General features: G+C 39.4%; 5 protein-coding genes across 5 annotated transcripts; 3 read left to right on the top strand and 2 right to left on the bottom strand.

Annotated features, from left to right (window-relative positions):
- Nucleotides 1–887: 887 nt before the first annotated feature.
- LOC128259744 (protein new-glue 3-like) lies at nucleotides 888–1356 on the top strand. Its single transcript, XM_052992295.1, has one exon. The coding sequence runs from the start codon at nucleotides 895–897 to the stop codon at nucleotides 1279–1281; it is 387 nt and encodes a 128-aa protein (XP_052848255.1). The 5' UTR covers nucleotides 888–894; the 3' UTR covers nucleotides 1282–1356.
- Nucleotides 1357–8053: 6697 nt separating this feature from the next.
- LOC128259745 (protein new-glue 1-like) lies at nucleotides 8054–8555 on the bottom strand. The gene has a single exon (XM_052992296.1). It carries the CDS (start codon nucleotides 8540–8542, stop codon nucleotides 8168–8170), a length of 375 nt encoding a protein of 124 aa, XP_052848256.1. The 5' UTR covers nucleotides 8543–8555; the 3' UTR covers nucleotides 8054–8167.
- Nucleotides 8556–14379: 5824 nt separating this feature from the next.
- On the top strand, nucleotides 14380–14854 carry LOC128259743 (protein new-glue 3-like). The gene has a single exon (XM_052992294.1). It carries the CDS (start codon nucleotides 14394–14396, stop codon nucleotides 14778–14780), a length of 387 nt encoding a protein of 128 aa, XP_052848254.1. The 5' UTR covers nucleotides 14380–14393; the 3' UTR covers nucleotides 14781–14854.
- Nucleotides 14855–19514: 4660 nt separating this feature from the next.
- LOC128259733 (uncharacterized) lies at nucleotides 19515–20457 on the bottom strand. Its single transcript, XM_052992282.1, has 3 exons — nucleotides 20343–20457; nucleotides 19966–20280; nucleotides 19515–19853 (listed from the first exon to the last, which is right to left on the bottom strand). Exons 1-3 carry the CDS (start codon nucleotides 20412–20414, stop codon nucleotides 19638–19640), a joined length of 603 nt encoding a protein of 200 aa, XP_052848242.1. The 5' UTR covers nucleotides 20415–20457; the 3' UTR covers nucleotides 19515–19637.
- Nucleotides 20458–20719: 262 nt separating this feature from the next.
- Nucleotides 20720–21416, top strand: LOC128259735 (uncharacterized). Its single transcript, XM_052992285.1, has 2 exons — nucleotides 20720–20805; nucleotides 20865–21416. Exons 1-2 carry the CDS (start codon nucleotides 20728–20730, stop codon nucleotides 21369–21371), a joined length of 585 nt encoding a protein of 194 aa, XP_052848245.1. The 5' UTR covers nucleotides 20720–20727; the 3' UTR covers nucleotides 21372–21416.
- Nucleotides 21417–22327: the final 911 nt, after the last annotated feature.

The following is a 22327-nucleotide window of genomic DNA, read 5'->3' on the forward strand; positions in this document are numbered from 1 at the left end:
AAAGGTTGAAGGTTGATGTGCTCTGTGGAGTTCCGAACGTTTTCAACGGATGGACTCTGTGGAAAGAGGTCATTACTTTGAAAAATCTTCGAAAGAATAGTGTGGCTGCAAGTTTTTTGGTATTATAACGCGTTTGTCAACATTTTTTAAGGTAAGATGTTTTAGTGCTTACAAAAATAAAGATCTTGGTAAGTACGAACAAATTTAACTTTTTTAAATAGGGTGTAGTGTGTCATGAAGGATCCAGACCTTAAGCAATTTGTAGAGGACCAGGAAATTGATTCGTCCGCATATGAAAGCTTTCCTAAGCAAGTTAATTTATTAATATTGGTCACTAATTTTCATTTTTTATATTAGAACATTCTAAAAATAAAATATGCGTTTAAACTAAAAACTAAAAAATTAGGCCGGGTTTTAAAAACATAATTTAAAATGAAAGCCATGATAAACTCATATGAAATAATCACAGCCTTCTATGAAAAAATATCAGCCTTGCATGAAATAATATAATCCAATATGAAAAAATTCCATCCTGATATGTAAAATACTATAGTGATATGGCAAGTTTGATAAGTGGTGTATATCAATCTGGTGTTAAATCATTTCGTATAATAATTCAAACTTAATTTGTTCCGAACACATAATTCCGAAATCCCAATACTTTGATACTTGGGATACCGACGAATTTATTGGTAAGGTCTTAATGATGTGATTGACCTTACAGGCCCAACAGTATTTGAGATCATGCCGAAGATATTGTCGAGACCGAAAAGCTGAGCAAATATTTTGTATTGTCGAGCAGCTACGGGGTATTTGTTGATTACAAGGTAAGTTCATGTCTGGTCCAGATTGCGTATAAAAACCCACCCAGTTTTCGAGATCAGACATATCACAATGCGGTTCCTATTCGTTCTTGTCTTCGGCGTGCTCTTGTGCCTTGTCCAGGCTCAGGATGAGACCGCCACCACCACCGCCGCCTCCTCAGACACCACCACTACCACCGCCGCCTCCTCCGACACCACTACTACCACCGCCGCCTCCTCCGACACCACCACCGCCGCCTCCTCCGACACTACCACTACCACCGCCGCCTCCTCCGACACCACCACCAAAACCTCCTCCTCCACCAAGTCCCCTTCGGCGGCGGAGGCCAAAAGGCGCAGACGAGCCCGGGAACGCCGTCGTCGGCAGGAGCGGAGGCAGCGCCAGGAGAGGAGGAGGCGCAGGATGAAGCAGCAGCTGGCGAGGCAGCGCCGCCTGATCAACCAGCTTCAGGGATAAGTGGGAAAGGGGTCTCTTAGAGCTATTGTCTGCGGACAGCCTTGTTTTGGAAATACATACACTGCATTAACTAATCAGATGATTGTTTTGACTCCAACAATACTCAGCGCTTGAGGAGTTTTGGGGAATGGGTGGCTGTTGCGAAGGACTACCTGCTCTGTAGGGCAATTTTTCAGAGCGTTAAGTGGAGTTCCTGAGTTTGGAATGGTTAAATGTTACACTTTTTTAACACAGCTATTATTTTATTCAAAATACGCGTTTAATGACATTAAATTTGCTTGTGTGCTCCGATTCAAAAAACTTTTTATATCCTTGCAGAGGGTATTATAATTTCAGTCAGAAGTTTGCAACGCAGTGAAGGAGACACTTCCGACCTTATGAAATATATATATTCTTGATCAGCATCACTAGAAGAGTCGATCTAGCCATTTCCGTGTGTCCGTCCGTTTCTAACCAAACAAGTCTCTCAGTTCTAAAGCTATCTGCATGAAACTCTTCCAAAAGTTGTCTTTCTATTGCAGGTAGTACATAAGTCGAAACAAGCCGGGTCGGGCGACTATAGCAGATAGCTCCCATAGGTACAATCGACAAAAAAATACTTGAAAAAAATTTAAACTTAGCTTTTTTGATTTTGATTTTTTTGTAGTTCTTCGGCATTCAGTAATGGTTAAATAATTCAGAATTGCGGTTTAAATTTAATCAAAATCGGACAACTATAACATAAAACTTCCTTGAGAACTATAAAAACATCAAAACAAAAAGTTTTATTTAAATGTAACTTTCCTATTTTGTTATTTTTTCTTAAATTCTTTTTGATTTGTTAATAATTTGACAGTTAAAAATTGCGCTTTTAATTCTATTAAAATCGGAAATCAATATCGTATAGCTGTCATTGGAACTATCCAATATTTGAGCCGCAAGTCTTCATAGCTTCAAAGCTTTTAAACATACTCGCAAATAAATCATAATTTTAATGTTTTTAAAAATATTTAGTTTTTGAAATACCTGAAAGGGTATATGAACTTGCCGAAGTTTGCTTTCTTTCTTGTTTCACATATAATTATTATTTATTATAGCAATAGCTGCAAAGTTTGCCGAAGGTTGCATCCTTTCTTGGGATAAACTTCGGAAAATCCCCAACACCCGATCAGTTTCAAATTTTCAGGATCCATGTATATTGGGGTACTGTTTACGAAAAAATAGGTCAAAGTTTGCGACAAGACCGTCTTCTTGGAAAATAACGGTAAAAACCATTATTTTTTGTTATTTTGTCAATAAATCCAATCACATAGCCCTTTCAAAAAAAACCTTAAAAAAGTTGGTGATCTAGTTGAAATACACATTTCATGATAAGTGATTTGAGTGTTTTTTGCGTAAAGCTGCTTGTTTACCAGGAAAATGCAGAAACTGTTTGCCTCCAAACTGTCATTTTAAAATGGGCGCACAATTAAATGGACCGGTGTGGCATCACTAAACTCTTTTCTATATTTTACAAAACTATCGCTTAATTGCTCATCTCAAAGATTTTCGAATATCTAACGCTTGACGATTGATAAAATTTTATTTTTCTCAGACATAAAATCAGTTTACAGTGTAATAGCCTGATTCCATTGCCGCATTTGTGGACTTTTTAAATGGCATTTTGGCAAATCCAAAAGAAATTAATCAAAATTAATGAACATGAGAGAGTTTACTAAACTATGTAATGCTCAGCGGGACATCTATAATGCGACCGAGGCATTTGCCAACTTGGACGACAAGGAAGAAAAGCTGATCACGTTGTTATGACGGGTTTGCAATGGCAGATTACCACAGTTTTTAAAAAGGGCTAGGATCCCCGTATATGTGGGAGTTATTTTATGCCAGAGATCCAGCAGTAATGCATTGCGGTGCTGCGAGCAGAATTTGCAGCGTGCGCTTAAGTTTTCAGTCATTTTTATACAAAACAGATTTTATATTCAAAAGACATTAAAAATTGCGCCAACCTTGCATATAGAAGACAGCTGTTGTAGTGGTGGCACGAACAAAATATCGCTCAACATCGGTATTTTCCGGTATTTTTTCTAAATATGTTCGGGGCGAATGGTTTTTAATCGCATTTTAAAATAGCATTTATTTTAAATGCGGCATTTAGCCTTATGGGATTCCCTGTGTAAATAAATGCGCATTAGGCTAAATGCGTTTTAATGCGCCAGTGGAATCAGGCTATTAGCTTCACACTCGAACAACATCACGTTTTGTATACCCTTGCAGAGGGTATTATAACTTTTTTCCGTCCCCATAAGTATAGTCGATATAGCCATGTCCGCCTGTTTCAATACCGTTTGCGAGCTCATTTTAAAGGCTAGCGATCTGAAACTTTCACAGTCTTCCAAAAGGATCAAATTTCTATATCCTATATCTCCCAGAGGAACAATCGGTATTAAAAGCTATTGACATGCATCTTTCCAAATGCATACCATCGCGTGCCGATTGGACGTCTATATCCAATAGCTCCCATAGGAAGAATAGGGTGAATCGGTTAAAATTCTATGTTTTTCTGGATATTTCGCACAGTATATAAGCTATTGACATGAATCTTTCTAAATTGTTTTTTTTATGCATGCTCTTATAGCTTCCATAGGAATAATCGTTACACTTTTGTTATTCTTCTCGCTACTTTTGCAATTTTATCAATTTCGGCAAAGTCTGCAAGGATATTTAATCTTCGGCTTGGCGAAGTTATCTTCCGTCCTCGTTTTTATTTAAATTAATGAAATAGTTTTTGAAATTTTAATTTTGGTTTAATTTGCCTATGGTTTTTATTATTGGTCTAAATTTTGTTGTATTTTAAATATATTCAGTTGCACAAGTTTTCGGTAGATTTTTCTTAAAAATGTTAAGTTTTTGGTATTATTTTCTGTTATGATTTTTTTTTGGCAGATATGGTGCAGAAAGGGAAGAAGGTATTCGGGAAGAAATTAAGGAAAAAAAAATTTGTAATTGCATAAATATGTTGCACATCGAAAACATTCATTCCGTTAATATTTCGATAACATAACGATTACAATGAACGTTAAGATAGTTTGCTCATCTCTGTCTAGGTAATGTTGGTAACTTTTGTTAGGATGCATTTTTTTTACAAAGGTCTGCGTTTTATTGTTTGACCTGTGTTCCAATTTATTATTGATCTCTTGCAGCTCTAAAGAGCTTTAAGGCTAGGGATTTGCATTCTGTCACAATTTTAAGACCTTAAAACAAAACAAAAGATCCAGAACATTTTACACTCCCTGCTTATTTTCCGGAATAGAAAACTTTTCTATCGCTTCACTTATCGTTAGCTTTTATTTCATCGTTTGAAATAAAACACCAAATTTTGCATTTTTTTCCATTCCCAATTTCAATATTCTAAAATTTCAATGTGTTCTCCTAAACTCTCGCTTACAATTAATATGTCGTCCATGTACATAATATAATATCCTTAATTTTTTCACTAACTGGTATGCAGTTGGGAGGTTTTAAGTTTTCCAGAACCACATTCATTGTTCTCGGCTGTTCTGTATTTTAAGGCACACATGCAACCTTTATCAACGGTATACTAGTATACTGGGTTGTCGGCACATACCAAGCATTCTGTAATAACTGGCTGGTCAGAGTTTTCAAAACAAAATATTTTAAACAATCTTATGTGATTGTTAACGCACTTGTGAAAGTAAACTGCAAACTTCTCGTTCTGTTGCCAAACGACTGCCTTCGACTCGTTGCCACTAAGAGCAAGTTGTTATTGATCGAACACTTACTCGTCAGTTTCACAGCCTTTCCATTGTATGATCCAGGATCAAAAGGAAAATTTACCGGAAAAACCATCAGAATTTCCTAAGCCAAGTGGAATCCAACTGAAGAAAAATCTGCTTGATTGCTTGTTTCACCGACAAGGGCCAGATGCTGTTGGAAATATCCAGAATCGTAATTTGGTTGACGTCGACTTCGTCTCTCTGAAATGCACTCGCAGAACTGTTGTATGTACACAATACTCTATCCGCGGTTTCTATGGCCTTCATATTCCAGAATGTTCCCGAAGTTTTAAGAGCCGTAGCATCTGTCGCCACTCCTCTGCACACAATAGTTCGTTACCCGTTACCCGTTACCCGTTACGCTGATGCCAGAACCGACACTGTCAATCTACTGGTGAAGATTATGAAGCAGTTTTTGAAGTTTCTTAATTTCTGGATGCAGCCCTTCCATGGTTTCCCGGCCTAGATGCAGCTCCCTGCGATTTTGCTCTCCAATTCAACACCGACCACCGTCCAGGTGCGATTTTTTTGCGCCGCCTCCAACTGGCTCCTAAAGGAGTGCTGCCTTGGCGTTCTAATTGAACCTTATATAGATCCTTTGACAAGTTTAGGAGCTCCTACCACTTTTTTAGTTGAGTCACTGTAGCACTTCTAAGATTGTGTCTGTACTTAATGACAATGTTTTATTACTTAGTAGGACGTATTTAATTCAGCTTTTAGTGCATTCAGTGACTCACAGCTTTTTTAATGCAGAGCCAATTTAGAAATGTATTGAGCTGTAACTTTTAGACGCAAAGAGCTATTTTAAAATTTGATTTCATACAATTTTTTCAGATTTATTTAATAATATGAATAATAATAATAAGCAATGGGTCCTCGTTCATTACTTGAGAAGCTAGTCCTACAACGTTTCAAAAATGGGGTCTTCCAACGTGAAACTGACAAAATTGTGAATTTATGTCCGCCTACAGTTCAGCATATCATTGAACGAAAATCGAGTCGAAATAAGGCTCCGCACCGATCAAGATTTTCTACGCACATGACGAGAGCCATATACAGTTAGAATTTAAATAAAATTATATGTACATACATGCACACAGAAAGTATGTATTGTTCCGGTGAATATTTTCGAAGTTACACACATATTTTAAGGCGTTTCTCAAAATGGTGTTCTCAAATATATTCTTTAGTAAATAGTCGAAGAGCGTTTTCTGTATTGTTGTTGCATCGAAATTTGGCGTGTGACCGCTGTTGTTACAGTGGGCCATAAGTGCTGTTTATTGTGTGCCGCCTTGGTGTCACAATTCAAAATCCGGCTTATGTAGTGATAATCGAAGGCAAAAAATGTCTGATTTGTAAATTTTTTTTAAATGTGTTTCTTGTTTTCAGAACAATTTTATTAAACGAATTAAATGAATATATTTGCTAACCAAAACAACTTTTTTTCGATTCTAAAAAGGTTTTTTTTTTTTAAATCTTAAATTAAAACAAGAAGGAAAGCAAACTTCGGCAAGCCGAAGTTCATATACCCTTGCAGCTATTGCATTAATTAAATACTTTTGAAAACATTTAAATTATGATTTACTTGAGTATGTGCTAAAAAAAACATTGAAACTATGATGATTTGCAGCTCAATTATTAGATAGTTATTTTATATATTTTTATTATTTCTATGGGAGCTATATGCTATAGACGTCCGATTTTGATAAAATTTATACCATAATTCTGAAATAATTAAACATTGCTATATGTCGAAGAACTAAACAAAAAATTAAAAAACAGAAAAGTTATAATTTTTTTCATTTATTTTTCCGATTGTTCCTATGGGAGCTATATGCTATAGTCGTCCGATTTTGATGAAATTAAAACCGTAATTCTGAAATATTAAACCATTACTATATCTCGAAGAACTAAACAAAAAATTAAAAACAGCAAAGTTATAATTTTTTTTCATTTATTTTTCCGATTGTTCCTATGGGAGCTATATGCTATAGTCGTCCGATCCGGCTCGTTCTGACTTATATACTACCTGCAATAGAAAGACAACTTTTGGAAAAGTTTCATGCAGATAGCTTTAAAACTGAGAGACTAGTTTGCATATAAACGGACGGACAGACGGACAGACGGACGGACAGACGGACATGACTAGATCGACTCTACTAGTGATGCTGATCAAGAATATATATACTTTATAGGGTCGGAAACGTCTCCTTCACTGCGTTGCAAACTTCTGACTGAAATTATAATACCCTCTGCAAGGGTATAATTATTAGTAAAATATTAAAATTAAATTTTTTGTATTTTTAAAGAAAGTTTCAAATTATTTGAAAAGCATACTTTAGCGATGATATCGCAGAGACTTAAATTTTCCGATCGCAAAGCCAACACCCTTATCAGCTTTAGTCATTTTCGACATGTTTTCATTTTTTTTTGGCACCAAAAGCTTACGATTCCAAATTATATGGTTATTTAATACTAAATACTTAATAGATAACACGAAAAAAAGTGTCCGGATTTCTTTGTCCGCTAATGTATATGATATAGTCGTCCAGCTTAATCAAATATAAGCCGTAATTCTTAAATAATAAACAATAACTGCATATATACCGAAGAACTAACTAACAGCAAAGTATAAATTTTTTTATGTTTTTTCCCGTTTGTTTCTATGGGAGCTATTTTATTTAGTCGTCCGATCCGTATCGTTCCGACTTATCTACTACCTGCAATAAAAATACAACTTTTGAGTACGTTTTGTGCGTTTGGGTACGTTTTGTGTGACTTTCCTAGTGTTGCTGATCAAGAATATATATAATTCATAGGGTCGGAAACGTGTCCATCACTGCGTTGCAAACTTCTGACAGAAATTATAATACCCTTTCCAAGGGTATTGAAATCGGACAACAATATCACATAGCTGCCAAAGGAACGATCGGAAAAATTAAAAGGTCGACATAGCTTTATTGCTCTTTAAAATAAACGCATGTACGATGGTGAAATTCATGTTTTGTTATACTTGTAGCCCTATTGCTTGTTGCATGCTGGTTTTTCCATTAAAGAACCCAAGGAAATATTATATATTGCTTTAATTTCAAAGGCATCTGCACCCGCTTCACCTATCCGCGCAGCTGGTTGATCAGACGGCGCTGGTTCTCCAGTTGCAGGCGCAGCCTCTCAGTCCTGCGCTGCCTCCTGCGCTCGCGGCGCTGGCGCTCCCGAGCCAGGCGACGGCGGCGGGCTCGTCTGCGCCTTTTGGCCTCCGCCGCCGAAGGGGACTTGGTGGAGGAGGACGCGGTGGTAGTGGTGGTGTCGGAGGAGGCGGCGGTGGTAGTGGTGGTGTCGGAGGAGGCGGCGGTGGTAGTGGTGGTGTCTGAGGAGGCGGCGGTGGTAGTGGTGGTGTCGGAGGAGGCCGCGGTGGTGGTGGCGGTCTCATCCTGAGCCTGGACAAGGCACAAGAGCACGCCGAAGACAAGAACGAATAGGAACCGCATTGTGATATGTCTGATCTCGAAAACTGGGTGGGCTTTTATACGCAATCTGGACCAGACATGAACTTACCTTGTAATCAACAAATACCCCGTAGCTGCTCGACAATACAAAATATTTGCTCAGCTTTTCGGTCTCGACAATATCTTCGGCATGATCTCAAATACTGTTGTAAGGTCAATCACATCATTAAGACCTTACCAATAAATTCGTCGGTATCCCAAGTATCAAAGTATTGGGATTTCGGAATTATGTGTTCGGAACAAATTAAGTTTGAATTATTATACGAAATGATTTAACACCAGATTGATATGCACCACTTATCAAACTTGCCATACTACCTATTTCTGTATGTTATGTTATTTTTTCATTGATGGCTGAGATTATTTCATGTGAATTTGTCATGGATTTCAATTTAACTTATGTTTTTTATACCCTGAGTAATTATACCCTTGCAGAGGGTATTATAATTGCAGTCAGAAGATTGCAACGCAGTGAAGGAGACATCTCTGACCCTATAAAGTATATATATTCTTGATCAGCATCACTAGGCGAGTCGATCTAGCCATGTCCGTCTGTCCGTCCGTTTCTACGCAAACTAGTCTCTCAGTTTTAAAGCTATCTGCAAGAAACTTTCCCAAAAGTTGTCTTTCTATTGCAGGTATATAAGTCGGAACGAGCCGGATCGGCCGACTATAGCATATAGCTCCATTAGGAACAATCGGAAAAATAAATGAAAAAATTATATAACTTTTCTGTTTTTTAATTTTTTTTTTAGTTCTTCGAGATATAGTGATGGTTAAATATTTCAGAATTACGGTTTAAATTTCATCAAAATCGGACGACTATAGCATATAGCTCCCATAGGAACAATCGGAAAAATAAATGAAAAAAAATTATAACTTTGCTGTTTTTAAATTTTTTTTTTAGTTCTTCGAGATATAGTAATGGTTTAATATTTCAGAATTACGATTTAAATTTCATAAAAATCGGACGACTATATCATATAGCTCCCATAGAAATAATATAATATATAAAATAACTATATAATAATTGAGCTACAAATCATCATAGCTTCAATGTTTTAGACATATATGAAGTAGCTGCAAAGGTATATGAACTTCGGCTTGCCGAAGTTTGCTTCCTTTCTTGTATTTCGTTTTATTTCGTTTTAATTTTATGTTCTTGGTGAACCTTTACTGCTCCTACGCTTGTAAGCCATGTAGTTTTCACGGTTAAAAGCTGCCGCTGAAAAGGCAAATGGAGAATATAGCGTCGCTGGCTCATTTCATAATATTGAATCAATATTACCATCAGTCGAATCTTTAAATAAAAACGCGGCACCATTTTCACGAGCTTTAAATTCAACCTTGACGATCTTAAGTTTGCCAAGCTTCCCAAGTACAGCCGAGTTCATAACGAAAGCGGTACGACAGACTAGACCCGTGGCTGAATCACTATTCTCGAAGTCACATTATAGTAACTTGCGAACCGCATCGGGATGTAGTTTGTACACATAATCAAAGCCCAAAAGGCTAGCATTCGGTACACAATTTGGTGGATGCCAACCAGGGGGCAGCGGACCCCACACGACAGGTTGAGTGCTCGTGGTTACTGCCATTTTCCGTATATATTCAGAAGTTATGAACGGACTAACATAACATTCGTATGCGTTATGGTTTTCGGCAGTGATTGGTCCAAAACTTCCGGACCTTACATTCTGATCATGTTCTGTCATTTCAGGCTTAGGTATGGAGAAGTTGGAGAAGTTCCACGCAATGCTGTCGCCTGTTGGTGTTATATTAGCACCAATTCCAAAGATGTAGTCATATATTGGCTGTGGAATATTATACTGACTAGCACTAATCGCTACTAGTGGATTTATCATTCTCTGGAGTTCCGGTATCTTGAGGATGTATTTCCCTTGATACAATTGGTAGGCAACGAAAAGTTCCGTCATCGCGTGCTAGAAAATTGGAAAAGGGAGGTTTCTTGGCATCCTTTGAACCCCAATACACATCAAATCATTCACCAACGGTATAAAACCGGCATTTTCAAAATTTTGTTTTCTTGACAGGTTTGCTTCCACGTTCATTTCCCACATAAAGGGCTACATCCTTAGGATCTGTTTCCGTTGTGGATGGTTTGAATTCAGGACCAGTTTAAGCTTTTCTGCCACCTTGTCGTCTGTTGCCATTATTGTTATTATTATTATTATTGCACTGGGACGAGCGCTGAAAGTTACTTGCCCGCTGGGATGGTAAGCGGGAGAAGGCTTCTTCCCTTCTGTCCTCCATGTCTTGTCTCCCTGACCAAATTGCTGGTTGAAGCGTCCTTCATTGTAGTTTGCGATCCGACTCGCATTCCGGGCTGACATTTTGCGGCCTCTCGGCTGCTGATCTTGTTCTGCGGATATTCCATGCTGTTGGTTGTTATTGCTGCTTGACGCCATTGTAGGCTTTAGTTATAAAGTTGAACCCAATGATGACCAATGTCGTTAGTATAATCTTTTCAATAATTTATTATTTTATTTAATTACAATAATTGTACATGAAACGGAGTTTCTTTTTGGTCGCTCCAGTTTTATCAGCGGGGGACATACATGATGCTATTCCGAGAATCGGAACAAAAGGCGGAGTTTCGGTCAAAAGTCATTTTAGATAAGTGATTTTAATAAAGTATTTATTGATTTCTTATTGACAGTTTAAAAATTTGTTTAATAGAAAAAGCTGACAATGCAAAATAAAGGATACAGCGATCGAGTTCTGAAGAGAGCTATGTGAAGTTTAAATGAATTTAATATTTTAATAATGTATTATTTGTTGTATTTTTATGTTTTCAAGCTTTTTTCCAAATAAAAAAATAAATTAACAATGCGTCATATTTATTTGAAATACAATCAATATTAAAATTAAATAATTAATACTATTTAGATTGAACAGAAAAATGTTCAAAATAATTATGGGCTTTTGTTTATTGTGAATATGAACTAAATTTGAAATAAATATTTATTCTGTAGAATTGAAGTTTGAAATGTTCAAATCAATTATGAAAATAGTTACTATGATTTACTACGAGGCATATTTAAGTTAAATATTTTTAACTATTTTGGCATATTTGAATCAAATACAAAAATGTTTGAATTTACTATGCGCCTAATTAGATAATAAATAACTATGTGGCATATTTATATTTACTATTTCCTTGTGTGGTTCTAAAAATAATTGATTGATTGTTTTTTTTACCAGTGTAACCTTAATTTGAGCAAACTTATTTAAAATCAGGTACTTTGCTAAAAAATGAGAAAGATATAAGCAAATATCTTAAAAACAACGAAGCTATTCAAATTTTATCGTTCTATAGGCCCAGATAACTTTCTCGGCTATTTTTATATCCTTTCAAATGGTAAATTAATTTCAGTCAGAATGACACATTCCCGACCCTAACAGCATCATTAGGAGAGTCGATCTAGCCATGTCCGATTGTTTGCCCACTCGTTTCTAGCCATGTCCGATTGTTTGCCCACTCGTTTCTACGCAAACTAACCATCAGTTTTAAAACTACTAGTAGAAGTTAAAACGAGTCGGATCGGACGACTATATCATGCAGCACCCATGGGAACAATCGGGAGAATTTAGTAATTAATTTGAATATACTTCGATACAAAATAACGGTTTGTTGTTTTAGAATTACGGTTCTACTTTTATAAAATCTGACCGCGATTTAAAATATATAAGCTTTTTTTTTCTTTGTAAAAACCATGGTCACAATATTGGGGTACTTTGACTATATTTCAAACAAAAACTGTTGATATAAAAAAAAAACAACTCTTAACAAGGTAAAAAAGTCGTGACGATCGCACCTCAACCTATAAAATATCTGATATCAAATTTTGTGACGAAAAATGAATAAGCAATTCTTCTCCGTTCCAAAAATTTGCCGTTGTTAAAATTTTCGAATTCAGCTGATCTGAAGAGCTGTGGCACATCAAAACATAAACAAAGATGGTTGTCAGCTGAAATCGGAAGGTTGAAGGTGAATGTGCTCTTTGGAAATCGGAGTTTTTCTTTTGTCAAAAAATCCAGCCGTTTCCAACAGATGGACTCTGTGGAAAGAGGTCATTACTTTGAAAAATCTTCGAAAGAATAGTGTGGCTGCAAGTTTTTTGGTATTATAACGCGTTTGTCAACATTTTTTAGGGTAAGATGTTTTAGTGCTTAAAAAAATAAAGATCTTGGTAAGTACGAACAATTTTAACTTTTTAAAATAGGGAGTAGTGTGTTATGAAGGATCCAGACCTTAAGAAATTTGGACCAGGAAACTGATTCCGCCGCATATGAAATGTATATTGGGGTTTATAAATTATTATCAAACGTTTAATAAATATTAATATGATTATTTCTCCTTAATGTAATTTTAGAGTGTGGCTAAATATAAACAAATATATAAGCGCAGCGGACCTGGATCTTATTTTCTCAAGCCGAGAAGATCTCGACTTTAAAGCAGAGTTCAGGAAAAAGGTGGTTAGGTGAAAGCTTTATTAAGCAAGTTAATTTATTATTATTTTAAAATTGGTTACTGATTTTCATTTTTCACCTTAAAATAAAATATGCGTTTAAATTAAAAACTAAAAGCAAGAAAAAAATATTTTAAAATTAGGCCAGGTTTGAAAAACATAATTTAAAATGAAAGCCATGACAAATTCATATGAAATAATCTCAGCCTTCTATTAAAAAATAACAGCCTTGCATGAAATAATATAATCTAATACGAAACAAGAAAGGAAGTTCACATACCCTTGCAGCTTTTGCAAGAATTAAATATTTTTGAAAACATTAAAATTATGATGTACATGCGTATATGTTTAAAAACATTGAAGCTATGATGATTTGCAGCTCAATTATTAGATAGTCATTTTATATATTTTTATTATTTCTATGGGAGCTATATGATATACTCGTCCGATTTTGTTGTAATTTAAACCGTAATTCTAAAATACTTAACCATTACTATATGTCGAAGAACTAAAAAAAAATTAAAAAACAGCAAAGCTATAATTTTTTTGTATTTTTTTTACCGATTGTTCCTATGGGTGCTATATGATATAGTCGTCCGATTAAACCGTAATTCTGAATTATTTAACCATTACTATATGTCGAAGAACTAAACAAAAAATTAAAAAACAGCAAAGTTATAATTTTTTTTCATTTATTTTTCCGATTGTTCCTATGGGAGCTATATGCTATAGTCGTCCGATCCGGCTCGTTCCGACTTATATACTACCTGCAATAGAAAGACAACTTTTGGGAAAGTTTCATGCAGATAGCTTTAAAACTGAGAGACTAGTTTGCGTAGAAACGGACGGACAGACGGACGGACAGACGGACATGGCTAGATCGACTTTACTTTATAGGGTCGGAAATGTCTCCTTCACTGCGTTGCAAACATCTGACTGAAATTATAATACCCTCTGCGAGGGTATAAAAATTCTATCCTGATATGTAAAATACTATAGTGATATGGCAAGTTTGATAAGTGGTGTATATCAATCTGGTGTTAAATCATTTCGTATAATAATTCAAACTTAATTTGTTCCGAACACATAATTCCGAAATCCCAATACTTTGATACTTGGGATACCGACGAATTTATTGGTAAGGTCTTAATGATGTGATTGACCTTACAGGCCCAACAGTATTTGAGATCATGCCGAAGATATTGTCGAGACCGAAAAGCTGAGCAAATATTTTGTATTGTCGAGCAGCTACGGGGTATTTGTTGATTACAAGGTAAGTTCATGTCTGGTCCAGATTGCGTATAAAAGCCCACCCAGTTTTCGAGATCAGACATATCACAATGCGGTTCCTATTCGTTCTTGTCTTCGGCGTGCTCTTGTGCCTTGTCCAGGCTCAGGATGAGACCGCCACCACCACCGCCGCCTCCTCAGACACCACCACTACCACCGCCGCCTCCTCCGACACCACTACTACCACCGCCGCCTCCTCCGACACCACCACCGCCGCCTCCTCCGACACTACCACTACCACCGCCGCCTCCTCCGACACCACCACCAAAACCTCCTCCTCCACCAAGTCCCCTTCGGCGGCGGAGGCCAAAAGGCGCAGACGAGCCCGGGAACGCCGTCGTCGGCAGGAGCGGAGGCAGCGCCAGGAGAGGAGGAGGCGCAGGATGAAGCAGCAGCTGGCGAGGCAGCGCCGCCTGATCAACCAGCTTCAGGGATAAGTGGGAAAGGGGTCTCTTAGAGTTATTGTCTGCGGACAGCCTTGTTTTGGAAATACATACACTGCATTAACTAATCAGATGATTGTTGTGACTCCAACAATACTCAGCGCTTAAGGAGTTTTGGGGAATGGGTGGCTGCTGCGAAGGACTACCCGCTCTGTGGGGCAATTTTTCAGAGCATTAAGGACGTCTTCATCGGCATGCCCACATCTACATATTCAATCAGTCAGGCGCGTTGTTCGGAATGTACGCATCTCTGAGGCAGCAGACAATTGGCCCTATCCTGGAGTTTATTATGCCAGGGATTGAGCGCTTAAAAATGCTTTACTTGTAGCCAAGCTCAGCAGTCAGCCAGCCTGGAATCAAATCACATAAAATATTCATTTTGATCTTTGAACTGTGCATAAATGTGCGGCTGCCTGCCGATGGGACGGGCCGACCTAAGCCCCAGATACCAGATACTTAAATCTATTGGATGCGAATAAAAATGTTGATGTATGAGTGTCTATATGAAATATGCGGTTTGGCGATGTCACGTCGCCATCTTCCTAGAGCCTTCATGAGGCCAAAGGTAGCAGGGAACAAGGAGGGGAAAAATACTGTTTGCCCTGTTGTAAGGGGTGGAATTGAGGGGGAGTCTCGATTTGCATAGCTGCTGGCATGCTGAATTGATTCTGGATTCAGTTGACAATATTCTTTTCCAAATTTATCTCTTTGTGCCCGTTAATTGCTTATGGAACTCGAACCCCGAAATCGCCAGCCTAAAGAAAATTTCCTTAGAACTGGTTTATCTGATTTGTTCGCTACAAAATTGCATTTCCAGAAACTTTGTCCGCCAACTGGGCAGCAATTGAGGGAAACGAACGAAATAACATGCCGCCAGCAAAAAAGGTAATGTACGTTAAGCGGGGGCATCCCTTTCTGTTGTTGGAACCTTTGTAATCTGCCATTGCTGCCAATTCTGAAGGCGAAAAAGGGGACTGTATGCCTTCTCACTGAATTGTACAGAACAGTCTCTTCGGATGTTACTCCCTCCCATAAAACTTTGTAAAAGCCTTTCGCGTGGCTGCCAAGCTAAACTCAGCTCCAAAAAACTTCATTTTGAAGAAGGCAGCTATTAATCCGTAATCGAAAATACACATAAGAAGTATTTGAGCCTCGGAATGAAAACGTTTAGAGCTTGATTCTACTTAAAATGTGGAATTAAATCTGATGTTTCAGGTAAGTAAATCAAGGGATCCGGGCTTTCTATTCTACTAAACACTGAACACATAGTTAGAAAAGCTCCCCTTTACCGCAACAGGGAATTGGCCATGTAAAGGATTTAAATGCGCTAGAAAGTTTAAAGGGTGAGCCCTGGAAACAGGAGATTTATTGTCTCGAATCCCAAAGCTCTTCCCCAAAACGTCCCCATACTCTCCTTGGCATAGTCAACTAATTCAATAAACCGACGGCAGAGGCAACAGTTTCATGGAGTGGGCATAGAAATGGGAATTGGATGTCCAATAACATGGGGATCTGTGATTTATACCAAGTGAGTGTGAAATGCAAGAGCATTTCCTCTGCTGCCATATATGTGAATGTCCTGTGTCCTTGCAGCAACATCTTAATGCGCAACAACAAACAGCACCGTAGTGACCAAAAGAAAACTCCACTAACCAGCAACAAAAAGCAAAGCCATAAAAAAGAAAACACATCCAGCCGGGAACGAGAAATGTTTTCCTTAGCTTAGTTTCCTTTTTTGTTTGTTAAACTAGAGTCTCGAGGCTCTGAAATTGTTTAGCATGTCCTTTGCTATTCAAACAATTTGCATATCCTTTTAGTGCAGCAAGTATACTTAAGAAATCAACAACAACCAAAGCAGAGGCCAAAAAATCCTGGGCAGGCATACCAACACGACAGTCAACCGAAATCCAATGTCAGCTCAAGAATTCCGGTCGAGAAAAGAGGGACAACTAGCGAAAAATGTCGAATGTGAGAGCTATTTTTGAATGCCCTATGTTTGACTGCTTATTCCAATAAAGATTATAAATTAAAAGATTGCAGCAAAAACGAGTAAATGTAAACGAGTAAAACGAGTAAAGTAAATAAGACAAAATGCTTACTTTGCAATAATCATATTTGTCAAGTTCGAAGTTTTGGCTTCAGTAGTACTGCAAGAATGATCGTGTTGATCAACTTAAAAGAGTCATACTACCCATTAAAAAATAATAATAATTACTTTTACAGCCCTGTCTCTTTAAAAGTGTAAATAGGCTAAATTGAAAATAAAATATGGTATAAGCCTTTTCTTTCAAAATTCTTATCCATGAGAGATCATGTTTTTTTATGGTTACTTATTTATAATTGCTCGGATCAAAAATATTTATTTTTTTTAATTCTTTCCTTAATGTTGTCAGTTTGGGAACATCATTGAATTTAATTTTAAATTTGCTCAGTAGGCTGTTTTTTTAAATATGTTTGTTTGCCAAAAGACAGCGAGATGATAGAGTTGATTTAAAAAATTATGAATAAAGTAATTAAGTTGGATTGTGGAAACCAGAATGATAAAAACTGATTAAACAAAATAATAGTACCGCAAAAACGATGTAAGCAATATAGAAGTGGTGCTACCCCAAAGAAGAGAAAAACAGTCCTGAAAAGCGATTTATTTAACACATTCGAAGCGAGCCGAGAATGCGCAGCTTTCCCGACAGCGGGCGGGTAAGTAACGAATTCCAGTGAAAACTGAATACAGCCGAGTCCTCGGTACTCTGGCATCGTCCTTCTCCCTGACCAGATGCCAGCCACAATATTTATGCGCAGACGTTGCTCAATAAGCTGCTCAAGGATTTATTAGCCAAATGGGAAGATTTGACTGGCTGGCTGGAGTGCCAGTTGGCCCGTGTGGCATATGTGCGTCCTTCCAAGTGTCCATGCCCTTGCACTGGGAGAAACAGTGAGCAAAATCGGATTTAGCCTACCTTTCAATCGAATTTGGGGGCAGCATTGCCTGTCAGTGCAGCAACTTTAATGCCGCGCTGGAGAAATTCTCCAGCGATTGTTTGGGCTGAGTCGCTGCCAACTTATTGATGAATGCTTTCAAAACGTAAGCATTGAATGGCAATTTTTCAAGATTTATTGTACTGCAATCAAATCAGGGCCAACCCTTCGGATCCTTCGGGTCCTTTGGGCAGAGGAAAGGGGGCTGCTGGGCGATTGGGACAATGAATTTCCTTACACCGGGGTGCTCCCTGAGCAGCCAGGCGTTTTGTCGCTTTGTGTGCCCGTCTAATGGAGCTTAAATGGCCGCTGGCTTGACCCCTGAACTTTTCCTTGGCTGCGAAAAAGTTTCACAAGTTCAACAAAGTGAAAACAAATGCATTGTGCGGATTGGGTGCAGGATGGTCGAGGATGGTCGTGGGCTTATCACAATAAAATTTACCTTTTTACACCTCTTTTTTTGGTGGATTCTGGTCAGGTAATTGATAAAAGTTGTTAGGAGCAGATTTGTCCAGAGATTTGTATTTCCATTCCAGGCGCATTATAACCGGTAATTGAAATTTAAGGTTTTAATGGAAATCAACGAATCGGAGAACGAAGCAAAGGTGCCGGGATCATTTTAGCATTCCTCTTGGTTATTGTCGTTTTATTGCTTCCTCAATTACGCCGACACTGCATCAATATGCCAATCGACAAATGACCAAATAACCAAATCCAAAGCTCGCCAAACTCAAACTCGCATAAATCATACCAAGTGGCATCTTCAATGGGATAAAAAATGCTAAAAGCGTTTTAAAAATTCGCAAACTGTCACTGTTGGATCACAATAAGCACGACACAAGTCACAAACATTTCATTGCCAGTATATTGAATAACAATTTGATGTTGTGGGCTCTTTGTTTCTGTCCAATCCCCACCGAATAGCCGGCCCATTTTAATTCAATTTGGAAATGCTGCAAAAACACTAAATTGTCGAGTGTCAAAATTCGAGAGCAGCACGTTCTGATTCCGGCATTGAATAAAATAAAAAATTGTATTTGAACTGACATTGATGGCTGCAGGCCATAGAGGAAATTCCCTCCTATCCTCTATAATAATAACTGTAAGCAATATTAAAGTTCTTCTATTACTCTTTAAAAAAAAAGTTAATTATTATAAAGTTACAAACGTAACTAGGCCGGATCGGACGACTATATCTTATAGCATCCATTAAATAAACCGGAAAAATAAATGAAAACAACATTTTAACTTCGCTGGTCTTCAATTTATTTAATTTACTTTAAAGTTTATCGTTTACTATTTCAGAAGTACGGTTTTTTATTTTATCAAAATCGGACGGTTGTCTTGATTCTGGATTTAAGCAAAAGGGCTGCAAATTTTAACGGCTAAAGTCTTAGCCTTTTGAAAAGGAAGCAATTTTGAGCTTTATCAGCAATCAGTACCCGGCATAGACCCCAAAAATTTGAGAGACTTTTACCCAATAAATACATGCCACATACTCTGGTCTACTTAAAAATCCGAATCGCACCCAAAAACTATTTACGTACTGTAGTAATTCGGGTGACAAGTAATCATTGAAGTAGAACAGAGGCTTACAAATAGTTATTTGCAGCTAATGCTTGTGTCAATCGGAGCAGAAAGCGATTGCAGCCCAAATATGTATAATTGATCAATATCAAAAGCCGATCTGTGAACTTAATGTAAAACTCAACCTTTTTCTAGTCGTGATGTGACCCCCGTATCTGCTCTAAATTTTTCTCTTTTTGGGGCAACTTTATTTGCTTGCTTTCTGGTTAACACCAAAGTGACACTGAACAACATTAAGGAAATACCATTGGGACACGCAACAAAGCTGTGTGGAGCGGACCGGAGCTCCTAGACGATCTTGGGCAGCATGGCGAAGATGCCGGGCTTGAGGTTGTTGACATCCTGAACGACGAACTCCCCTCCGAAGTGGTCGTTCATGATCAGGGTGCGCTTCTTGCTGGCGTCCAGTAGCATGGCCTGCCAGACGATCTCGAACTCCATCTCCGGCAGCATGGCGGTGGTGGGGTCCTCGGGCCACCAGAACTTGTTGACGAAGTAGGAGCCCTGTAATGGACGTTTTAAATGAATGCGGTGCCAGTGGTACCGGCCCTAGAACGGGACCGAGATGGGATACGAATGCAGATCAGCTGGAGCCCGGCGCTAGCACTCCACTCACCTTGGCGATGGGGCAACTGTCGACGATGTTGCCAAACTCGCGGATGAAGCCGTGCACGAAGCGCCCCACTGGCGACTTGTTGGCGAAGCCCAGGATGCGGCACACGTTCAGGGTGGTGTTCAGGTTGGTGGTGTAGAGCGCGTCCTGCTTGTTGGCGATGCGCACCTCCAAATGGATGTCCACGTCGTGCAGCTCCTGGTGCACCTCCATGGAGAAGTTCAGGTGCGGGTCGCTGCTGTCGTACACCACCTTGTGGCTGACGAACTTCTCGTCGCTCCAGATCTTGATGTCCTTGAACTTGGGCCGCATCATTTTCTAGGAAAAGCAATGGGGGGATCAGTCTAACGTCTCATTCAGCCCACTCTGCACGGACTAACCTCGGCCAGGGAGCCTTGGACAATGGCAAGGACCACCTGCACCAGCACCAGGACCAGGGTGTGTATCAACATTATGGACCGACTGCAATGGACTGACCGCACTGTCTGTTCTCGGCCGGCGGGGCACTATTTATATGGAAATGGCCGGCAATTATGGGTTCGATCTTATCGAAAATCAAGCAGGCTCGAAACACCTGAATGCCTTTTCAAAGTCCAAGCACTTAGCTGGCCTAACTGCCCATGCCATTGGGCAGATCGAACGGCCATCTGCGCCTAATGTGCGCTGCACTTTGGCGCCCACTGGGGCCTGACTAATCATAATTGCGTTCATATAAATAGTGACTAATTGAAAAAGGGCCCAGTCCCAGTGGATAATTGGAGCAAGATGCGTGATGCGTTCGCCCGAAGCTGCTGTGCCCTAAGCCTCGTTCTGGTGGTGCTCATCCCCGTGACCGGAGCCTGGGTGCGTTGGTGTGAAACGGGCTGGCTGGCCGGAGTCTGACTAATTACTTCCCCCACCAGCGCTCTTTCAAGGTCATCCTCGCGAGCATCGATTTCGAGGCGAACGAGAAGGTCGTGGACCTGAGGGTGGACCTGCAGAACGAACTGGGCGAGTCGAAGGTGAGCATAGACATGAAGACGCTCGAGGACCTCGACGATGTCCAGCTGGCGGTCGACATCGGACTGGAAACGGACAAGGGGAACTACTCCACCCTGATCAACCGCACCCTCAACTTCTGCAAGCTGATGAAGCAGCGCACCTCGGACCCGCTGCTGCGCGGGATCTACGAGGACCTGCTCAAGCACGGCAACTTCATCAAGGAGTGCCCCATCCGGCGCGGCACCTACAGCCTGACCAACTACAAGGTGGACGAGGAGATGCTGCCCAGCTTCCTGCCGGAGGCCAAGTTCCGGTTCGGCCTGCAGATTTCGAAGCCCAAGGGCGGAGTGATCGTACGGTCCATCGTCTTCGGCCGGATCGACAAGTCCAAGGGGTTCGACAACCTCAAGCGGTTCAGTCTGGGCTGAGATCTGTGTTCCCCCGGGGCTCTGTGCCCGCAGGAGGCCCAATAAAGCAGCGATGTGCGTCCAAGTCAGCCTTGTTTTGGTATTCAAACTGCCTTTGTCGCACGACTGACGTCGTCATTGTCGCCTCGTCCGCCAATCCTCCTCGTCGCCTCGTCACGTGTTTGCCCGCTCGGCTGCGAAATTCGCATGTTTGCCCGACGGTGACAAGCTGTCTGCAGGCAGCCACCGGCAGCGCAATTGATGACGACGATGATGATAATGGCGTCGCAGGGGCTGCCTGATGAGCAGCAGACGACAATGATTTAGGGAGTGTGTGTGGGGAAGGGGCTCCCTGCAAGTGCATACTCTGGCGGGCTGATTGGACTGATATCAGAGGGGTGACAGTCATGAGTACCACCCACCTACCCTACCCCAGCCACACAGGGAAAAACGAGAGTAGGCATCCTTCGGTTCGAAGCCGGGACGAAAAGGATGCACCACTTGGTGGAGTCATGGTTGAATGCTAATATGTTCGGAGTTAATAGTTTCGCGATCTAAGATCAATGACAATTCGCACTGCTGGTCTAAAAGTGTACTGAATGAATTGTAAAGGGTTGGAGTATGCAGTGTAAGATAAAGTTTTTGTTTGAGAGATTTTCATTTGGTAACTCAACAGAAGAATACAATATAGTTTATAGTATTTTAAAGATTTCTTTAAAAATGATGAATTGCGATTTTCCAATCGGAACGAGTTTTAAAGGGTTGGAGTATATAGTGTAAGATAAAGTTTTTGTTTGAGAGATTTTCATTTGGTAACTCAACAGAAGAATACAATATAGTTTATAGTATTTTAAAGATTTCTTTAAAAATGATGAATTGCGATTTTCTAATCGGAACGAGTTTTAAAGGGTTGGAGTATATAGTGTAAGATAAAGTTTTTATTTTAGAGACTTTCAATTGGTAACTCTACAGAAGAA

This window comes from Drosophila gunungcola (assembly GCF_025200985.1).
Source record: "Drosophila gunungcola strain Sukarami chromosome 3L unlocalized genomic scaffold, Dgunungcola_SK_2 000009F, whole genome shotgun sequence".
In the NCBI taxonomy this organism is placed as follows: Eukaryota; Metazoa; Arthropoda; class Insecta; order Diptera; family Drosophilidae; genus Drosophila; species Drosophila gunungcola.